We start from the raw sequence: 9,219 nt of genomic DNA, 5'->3' as shown, positions 1-9,219 counted from the left end.
ATAAAGTCTGACGCCGTGATGATAAAACAGATTTAGTAAATCTAAACTGATACAATCCCTTGCAGGTAAAGTGAATAATCCTGTAATTTCAGCAATCAATGACGCATACAGCAGGAAAATAGGTCATCTCCAAATCTCTACCCAGCAGCTATCCATCCTTCGCAAAACCATTTGCCTACTGCAGATCACTCTCAACACCATGTCCCATGTCGACATCTGCGGCACAAGGAACTTGCGGAGCATCACCTCGACAGTCTCAGCGGCGGCTGCCACCATCTCCCTCTTCAGCAGCCTCACCACTAGCCCATCCATGAGCTCCATCCCCCTCCCGTCCTCCAATAAGGCGTTTGAGAACACGTTGTACGTGACCCGATCCGGCTCGCACCCACGGTCGACCATCCGGCCCAGGAGGCTCACCGCCCGCCCTACATTGCCCTCCTTCAGCAGCGCGTCGAACAGCAAGTTGTAGGTGATGACGTCCGGCTCCGTCGCCCGGCTGACGAGCATCTCTTCGAACTGCCTCAGCGCCCCCTCCACCATTCCCGCCTCGCATAGCCCTTTGATCATGGAGGTGTAGGCGATCACGTCGGGCGCGCAGCCCCGGCCCATCATGTTCTTCCACACCATCATGGCGTCCCGGAGCCGCCCCGCCTCGCACAGCCCGTTGATAAGAACGCTGTAGCTCACCGCGTTGGGCTCCCATCCGGACTCCACCATCTCCTCCCACAGTGCCAGCGCTTTCTCGGTGTTGCCCGCCTTGAACTGCCCACGCATCATGGCGCTGAAGGTCACCACTGTGGGCGCGCAGCCCTCCGACCTCATTTTCGAGAACGCCTCTTCCGCCGCCTCGATGCGGCCGTGGCGGCAGAAACCATCGATGAGGGCAGTGTAAAGCACCGCGTTGGGTTGCAGCCCCTTGCCCGCCATTGCCTCCCACAAGGCCGCCGCCTCATCCGGCTCACCGCAGCGGAAGAAGCCAGCGATGAGGGCCGAGTAGACGAACTCGTTGAGGCGAACACCCTTTCGCTCCATTTGCTCCGAGACGCGCCGGGCGTCCAAAGGTCGGCGGAGCTCGACGAGGCCGTGCACGATGGCGCCGCAGGTTATCTCGTTGGGGACGATTCCAACTCGGTTCATGCGGTCGAGAAGCTGGACGGCGGCGTTGAGGTGACCGTGGCGGCAGAGGGCGTGGAGGAGTGTGTTGTAGGTGGGGAGGGAAGGGGGGCAGCCTTTGAGGAGCATGTAGCGAGTGAGGTTGGCGGCGCGTCGGAGGTCGCCAGTGCGGCAGAGGGCAGCGATGAGAGCATTGAATGCCGGCGCAGCGGGAGGCACCCCATCGAGGAGCATCTCGTCGAGGAGGGCATGGGCGTCGGTGAGTCGGCCGGCGGCAGCGAAGGCGGCAATGACAGTGGAGTAGGAGTAGGAGTCGGGACGGAGGCCACGGAGGGGGATGTGGCGGAGAAGGCGGACCGCACCGGACAGGTCACCAGACCGGCAGAGGGACTTGAGGAGGAGGTTGAAGGTGAGGAGGTTGGGTGCGATCGAAGGGCGGCGGCGGATGGCAGAGGAGTAGAAGGGAACTGCAAGGCGGTGATTTTGGTGATCGCCGGGTTGGGAAAGGAGCGCGGAGAGGGCAGTGTTGAAGGAGATGACGGAAGGGGTGCACCCAAAAGTCGGGAGGCGGAGGAACAGGCGGACAGCGGCGAGGGGGCGACCGGAAGCGCCGAGGGCGCGGAGCATGGGGACGAAGACACGCTCCGGGAAGCTACGAGGCCGCTCTCGACGCATGCGGGCGAGGAGGCGGCCGATGGCAGGGAGGTCAGGCGGATCGCGGTCGGCATAGGCGCGAGCGAGGGCCAGGTAGGTGGCGTCGCCCTGAGTGTATCCTCCGGAACGCTGGGCGTCCTGGAAGATCTCGTCGGCGAGCGGCGGCGAATCGCTAAAGTCTCCTTCGGATTCATATATGCAGCCAGCGGTGGGGACGGAGGAAATGGCGCGGAGGGGTCTTACTGCGGCAGCAAGGGGCAGGTGAAGGGGGCGGTGAAGCATAGTATCGATGCGGGAGAATCGAGGGAGAGAAGCATGACGGGGGAATTAAGGATCGGGCATTGCTTGCTTCGAAGCTCCTGTAGATAGATGCTCATGAAATTATTAGGGTTTATTTAGGTGGAGGAAGAAGCTGACGGGCGGCACTGGGCAGTTGGGCCTTTGGGCTCGTTATCGTGCGGCGACTGCTATCGAAACCTAAGAGAGAATTACTGTCGAATGAATTTTCAACATAAATGATTACTCCTTAATATTAATATTTAGTGCGAATTATGCCAAACTTTTTATGGAGACCTTCACAAGCATTGATGACTTCTTGAAGGTCATTGCTTATGACCTTGCCATTTTTACAAAGGTACACGCTGCTCCATTCCACTCACCTTTGTCATGATCTCTCCCTAGCCTCGCCCATTGTAGCTTGCTACAGATCTAGCAAAGAATCCTCCTCGAGGACGGTAATGAGGATGACAAATTGACAATTTTGTAGATGGTTTAACGTTGAGCGATGCTCAAGAGGTAGTCAGGCAGCAAGTGTTGTTAATGTGAATGGAAAATGAAGATGGGGACATAATATTTTTAGGACAGAAGATCTCAATTCTTGTGTGTGGGAGTTTAATTTATTATGAGAATATTTAAATAAACTTAATCAGTAACTCCACTAATTGATGAAAATTTTGGACAGTCACATTCTACCGGGTGCTTTGTTTTGAATTATCATTTCAATGACTCATAACTGCCACTGATTGGTGTTTGTAAAAGGCTTTCCAATATAACATGTAATTCTCCATGCGAATAAGTGATTTTTAAAAAACTATTTAATAAAAATAAATGATTGTAAAGATGTATGGTCAATTTATTTGGGAAGAGTAGCACCAAAATGATTGGTGTTTGTAAAAGGCTTTCCAATATATGTATTTTACATGTAATTCTCCATACGAATAAGTGATTTTTAAAAAATATTTAATAAAAATAAATGATTGTAAAGATGTATGGTCAATTTATTTGGGAAGAGTAGACATCAAAACTAAAGAAAAAATTTCGTAGTGAAAAAATTTTCATCATTTACTTCATTAAATTTTTAAATCATTTCAAAATTATATATAAAAAAAAAATCACACCATATATATAAAAAAAAATGACATATGTATTTTTTTTAACTCATAAAATTATATAATATATCTAAACAAATAACACCTATACCTTTTTTATTTATAAAGTTATATTGCATATATCCATTTTTCTTTATAAAGATAAATAAATATGTAAAAGAAGGAATTTCTCCATCTTTTCTCTTCTCTTTCTCCAAAAATAATTTTTTATTATGGATTCATTTTCCTTTCTCATCAGCACTCTAAAATAAACATAGCAGTAGAATCTTGGCATTAGAAGTTTCGTATTTTCTTATGTCTTAGGTAAATTAAATATCTTGAGATCCACTTTTGAATTGGTTAATTTCTCGTTCTTCGAAGAATTATAAAATTGATGTCGAAAGTGGTATTTTATTTATAGAATTTAAAGAATAATAAATATTAAATTATAATCATTTATTAAAAAATATTAAAATAATCTCAACCATTTATATATATATATATATATAAAACCTTTTTCCACAATCAAGACCGTCAATTAATCGACGGTTCAACTGCAGGTTCACAATTATTTAGGACCGAAATTGTAACCGGCCCGGTCCTAAGACGTTTGATCGGGTCAATGAATAATCGAATTATAGATCCGAACTAAATTGGTCCCTTGTCAGGTCAGGAGCAGGGTGCATCAGTGCATGTGAGGACGGCTTTCGCCATCCTTATCGAAAAAGGGCCCAGTGGGCCATAACAATCAACGGACGCGAATCGTTCGACCCGGCGCGCCGTTACACCCAACTTCGTCCTTTAGCGCTACCAAGTGTCCGATAGACAGATTGCCCCTGCGGGCGTCTGCTCACGAACACCACCTGCTCGAGTCAATGCCTGCCTCTCTCTCTCTCTCTCTATTTTGTTGGCTAATAACGACGCTACTCCACCTCTGGTTCTTAAATGGGCGGAAGACAGTAGAGCAAAGAGGGTGATTGATGGCATGGAAACAGTCGAGGGGCTGTGCAAGAGTGTACAAACCTTGGCCTTGCTAGGGTTTCCTGAAGCTGACCATGCGGGCCGGCGAGGAGAGGGGCTGAGACTGCTCGCCCTCCGGGATCCGTTGGAGAAGGTCGACCCCGGCGCCAGGGGCTTGCACGACTGCGTATGCGGCGGCGGCGGCGGCGGCGGGGGGATCGAGACGTGCACCGAGAGCCTCGGATCCGAGAGCTGCGACGGCGGAATCGACGCGGAGGAGGCGGAGAGGTTGGATTTGGGAATGGACGCCGAGTGCGGGGAGCGGAAGAACAAGAAGCAGAGGGAGCGGAGGAGGAGGGAGAGAGCGGATTTCCCGCCGCCGCCGCTGAGGTGGCTGAGGCGGAGCGAGGGGTGGGGATGCGGGTTTATGAGGGCGGAGAGGAGGGACGGGCGGCTGATCTTGACGGCGGTGCGGATCGAGCGGCCCGATGTGTTCCGCGCGCGCCGGGAAGGCGGACGGCTGAGGTTGCACATGATCGAGACGGAGGGAGAGGGCGGCGAGGAGGAATCGAGGGGCGGAGGGTCGGGCGAGGAGGGATTTCTGCGGTGCCACGAAACGAGGGCCGGCGGCGGAACCGCCGGGGTTAGCCTGTGGAATCCCCATTCTATTCTTGTTGAGGCGCGACGCGATGAATGGTGACGTTGGATTTGAAGGATTTGTCCAGCATTCCGGAAAAAAAAAATATTTCTCAGCTCATCCCAAGCTGATATATATATATTTTCTAAATATTTTTTTAAGCATTGTGTAGGAGTTACGTATTCATATACGTTATGATATGCATTCAGTAGGAGCATCTATTTTTTTTTTTTTTTTTTTTTTTTGGTTTGGAAGCATTTATGTCAAAATTGTCATTGCATTAAAAAAATTCTTATAATGCAGAGCAAATAGGATTTGATTTTTAGGAAATAATTTTTTTTATAATCTTAATATATCACATCAATAATAAAAAAAATATTAAAACATCTTTCATAATTAGAATTCTAAATATATTTTTTTATCCAATTCATAGCAATGATTTTATTATAAAAGAATAAGTTTAAGTTTTGTTTTTCAAATAGAGATCTCAAAGTTTACTTTTTAATGCTCAAGATATTTTATTCAACTTTTAAAATTTCACAATCCTCTCATAAACATAAACCTTGCATTAGAGATGCCTAATTAACCATAGGCTGCATCATTATCCCAAGGATAACGCCAACTAAATATTGATCATATGATTGCTTCAACTATGAGATAAAGTGATAGTTTTAAAGTTTCAATGTCATTTATAAAAATTTAAATAATCAAAAATGAGTTATTGAACTGGGGAAAAAAAATCAACCCTATGCAACAGAGCATTTAAAATTTTTTGATTTATTATTCTTTTCAAGTTTTAAAAATTAATTTTACTAAGTACAGAATCTTGCCTTTACTCCTCTCAAGTCGCGTTGACAAAAAAAATGTGTATATTTTCTTTCCCCTTAAAGGAGCAACATAAGAGAGTCACTCTCTCATTTTTTTTTCCCTTCCCTTTACGAAATACATTTTTAGGCAACAAGACAGTTCAAGAGTGGCTTCTAGGATTAGTTTAGCAAATTGGGGGAAGACCGTGTACCTCTAAGGCACTTGGATTATCAAAAAAAAAAAGTATCTTCTAAGATACATGATGCGAAAGATCTATATGTAATTGCCAATATTTAATCTCTGAAAGCAAATCTTATGTTTCACTACCAGAAGGATATCGAATTCAATTTCCATTGAGGTATGAGCAAAGCATGATGTATCTCTGGAAACAAATCCTATGTCTTGCAGAGAAGGACATCAAATTTTGTTGCCATTGCAACAGGAGGATCTCCTGGTCCACAAAAAATGTGGACCAGGAGATGAACCACGATTGCAACTGTTATTCGACTGCAATTAGTTATGATCCCTTCCTACATTCACTATCCCTACCGAGTTATAGTTTAGATCGGAGCGAGTGGTTGGAGGTCACTCCCGCTCAACGCCAGGCAACTTGGACACTTGCCCACTTCTGGCGACCTCCCGTTCCGACCCAAACTATAATATGATAGGGACGATGAACCCAAGAAGGGATCACAACTAATTACGATTAGATCGTGGCCATAATCCGGCCGTAATTAGAAATGGACCATCTGATGGTACACTTTTTTATAAACCAGGCGATCTGGTCTCCATTGCAACATAGCAAAAAAGGTGATCAAATGTTTGAGTGAAACAAGTTGGTTCAGCATAGCATACAGATGCCACTAGAGAGAGATCCGCAATTTTCAAGTTATTAAGGTCCCAATTGCTGCTACCAGTAATTATTGCAAGAACAAGAACCCCCTTTGAAAAGGTGGAACCGTGTCCGATCCCTAACGATAATTTCTCTACAATAAACCTTAGATATAAGCTTAGTTACCTGATGGCAGTCACTGCATACTCGAAGATTCTTCACCACGCGAATAGGCATGCCTTCCTCAGTGCTGATCAGTGCAAACGCGATTGCCAACTTCTCACTATGACGAGCAAGTGCATCTTCTTTTTCCTCATCGTCAATGTTCAGGAGTACTTCTTTTTTGTCAGGCACATATCCTTCCAGCTTTATCAAGCTCTCAATCTCTTCCCACTTTGACAATATGTCCTTAATCAGGGGGTGAGCTATGTCACCTACCAAAAACTGATGAATTCTCCCACCAATCTCGACTAAGCTGCAACCTGGTGTCTTCTGTAATCTCTTCGTTCTCATCATACACCTCACCTCCCTAGCCTTGTCATGTCTACCCGAAGACGCGTATATGTTTGCTAAAAGCACATAAACCCCGCTGGAATCCGGCTCCAGTTTGATCAAATGCTTAACAGAGTGCTCTGCCAATTCGACGTTCCTGTGGAGTTTGCAACCCGCCATGAGTGCTCCCCATACAAGGGCATCAGGCTCCATTGGCATGCTCTTGATCAGACCTTGAGCCTCTTCAAGCAAGCCATTGCGTGCCAATAGATCAACCATACATCCATAGTGTTCCAGCTTTGGCTCAATGCCGTAGTCTTTTCTCATGGAATCAAAGATCTCGCGACCCTGATCGACCAGCCCCGCATGAGTGCAAGCACAAAGAGCGCCTATGAATGCGACATCATCAGGGACAAAGCCTGATGCCCCCATCACCGAGAAGAGTTGCAGTGCCTCGACACCATTGCCGTGCATGGCGAGGCCCTTGATCATAGTGGTCCAAGTCAACAAATTTTTTTCAGGCATTTCATCGAACAGACTCAAGGCCAGTTGAACCTGGCCGCACTTAGCATACATGTCGATCAATGCAGTTCCCAGGAAGACGCTGATCTTGATCCCATTACTCCTCAAGTAGCTGTGAATCCACTTTCCCTGCTCCAGAGCTCCCAAGTGAGCGCAGGCAGCGAGGACGCTGACGAGGGTCATATCATTTGGCTCTGGTCCCTCCGCCTGCATCCGCGAGAAGAGAGCCAACGCCTCCTTAGATCGCCCTCCTTGAAGGCAGCCAGAGATCATAGCGGACCAAGTGACGACGTTTGTCTCAGACATTCCGTCGAACAACGACCAGGCGGAGTCCAAATCGCCGGCCCGCAGGTAACCGGTGAGCATGGAGTTGTAGGAGACGACGTCGGTGAAGGAGGCCAAATCGAGAATGCGGCGAGCAGCAGCGAGGTCGCGGACGACGGAGTAGAAGTGGATGAGGGCATTGGCGAGGAAGAGGTCGGCGTCGCGGCCGAGGCGTATGGCGTGGGCGTGGACGGAGAGGCCATGGTAGCGGGCTAGTAGGAGGGAACAGAAGTTGAGGAGGAAGGGTAGGGTGTAGGAGTCGGGGCGGAGGCCACGGCGGAGGAGATGGGTGTAAATGGGGAAAGCGGCGGCAGGTGAAGCTGAAGGTGAGGCTGAGGCGGTGCGGGAGTGGGCACGGAGAAGGGCGTTGTGGTGGAAGACGCTGGCGAGGAGAAGGCCGGAGGTGACGAAGCGGGCCTGGATCTGCTTCACCTGCTTACTGTGACTGCAGCGCGAGAGGAGATCCCGAGTCATAAAAGGAACGGAGCAGCAGCGTAGGAAAAGAATGTGCGCAATAGTTGCCCATTAAAGAAAAAATTTCCAGAGCAAGAAACTCAAAGGGCAGTGGGGTACCCTGCCAGTCTGCTGGAGATAGACAATCAGATTAATTAAGATTATTATTTTTTTTCAAAGATTATTAGGGTATTCTTTCGGGCGATGCTATGGTAATATAGGGTATTATTATATGAGGTCTTGGGGTTAAAATTCAACGTGTTCAAGCATGTCTCCCTCTATGTCTTGTCATTTGTACTAATGGCTAGTAGCAACTTATGATTTACCTCCTTCGTGTTGGTCTAGGGATGGGGTGGTGGGACGCTGAGGGTGAGTGAATCGCCTCAAAGGGCAGGAGGGCTATTTTGCGATGATTGAGACATAGGGTGCTGTAGGTCTTAAAGTCAAAACTCGACGTGTCTGAATATACTCAGCCCATACCTTGCCCACTTGTATTAATGGATAGTAGTCATTCATGATTTATCTCCATCATGTTAGTTTAGGGACAGATTGACGGGGGCAATAGGGGTGAGCAAATCACCTTTTGAGGAGGGCTATGGTGCAGTGGAAGATGACCAATTATCATCAAGGTATTTACAGTTCGATTCCTACCTACAACACATTTATATGTTGGGCTTTTGGACCGCCCGCCACGAGCGCTTCTCGATTTACCTTAGCAACAGGTGGAAAATTTTTGTGGACTTGAACCGATCGTCCCAGATTTGACGTTACCTGATCTGATTAATCATTTTTTTCAAAAGGCACGAGGGACTTTAAGTCACCCCTAGGGTATAGTCGAGTTGATTATCATATGGTATGTTTGCAAAATTGAGCAAGGTTGAATCCCGATAAAAATTAAGGAATTATCCTTCTATGTGATAGTTAACTTCAGTTTTCTGATTTATTTTCTTCTAATGGTATAGGCCAGTGATAGGGGGCTACTAGAGGTGACGGATTTCACCTTTTACAAAATTCTATTGTTGTATAATGAGAAGGTTTAAGCCCCCTTGCACTTGCTT

The 9,219-nt window shown here is 47.2% G+C and overlaps 2 protein-coding genes across 2 annotated transcripts; both read right to left on the bottom strand.

The window, feature by feature from the left end:
* Window positions 1-8: 8 nt before the first annotated feature.
* Window positions 9-2,262, bottom strand: LOC122014777 (pentatricopeptide repeat-containing protein At4g20090-like). Its single transcript, XM_042571197.1, has one exon. It carries the CDS (start codon window positions 2,047-2,049, stop codon window positions 124-126), a length of 1,926 nt encoding a protein of 641 aa, XP_042427131.1. The 5' UTR covers window positions 2,050-2,262; the 3' UTR covers window positions 9-123.
* A 4,073-nt stretch (window positions 2,263-6,335) lies between these two features.
* LOC122017762 (putative pentatricopeptide repeat-containing protein At5g40405) lies at window positions 6,336-8,229 on the bottom strand. Its single transcript, XM_042575451.1, has one exon. It carries the CDS (start codon window positions 8,180-8,182, stop codon window positions 6,449-6,451), a length of 1,734 nt encoding a protein of 577 aa, XP_042431385.1. The 5' UTR covers window positions 8,183-8,229; the 3' UTR covers window positions 6,336-6,448.
* Between the last annotated feature and the right edge of the window lie 990 nt (window positions 8,230-9,219).

This window comes from Zingiber officinale, chromosome 8B (assembly GCF_018446385.1).
Source record: "Zingiber officinale cultivar Zhangliang chromosome 8B, Zo_v1.1, whole genome shotgun sequence".
NCBI lineage: Eukaryota > Viridiplantae > Streptophyta > Magnoliopsida > Zingiberales > Zingiberaceae > Zingiber > Zingiber officinale.
Note: the sequence above shows the minus strand (reverse complement) of the source record. Positions and strands in the feature narration are given on the sequence as shown.

Bases quoted from the DNA above. Each gene is read 5' to 3' on its own strand.
- LOC122014777 (XM_042571197.1), bottom strand. From the start codon at position 2,049: ATGCTTCACCGCCCCCTTCACCTGCCCCTTGCTGCCGCAGTAAGACCC.
- LOC122017762 (XM_042575451.1), bottom strand. From the start codon at position 8,182: ATGACTCGGGATCTCCTCTCGCGCTGCAGTCACAGTAAGCAGGTGAAG.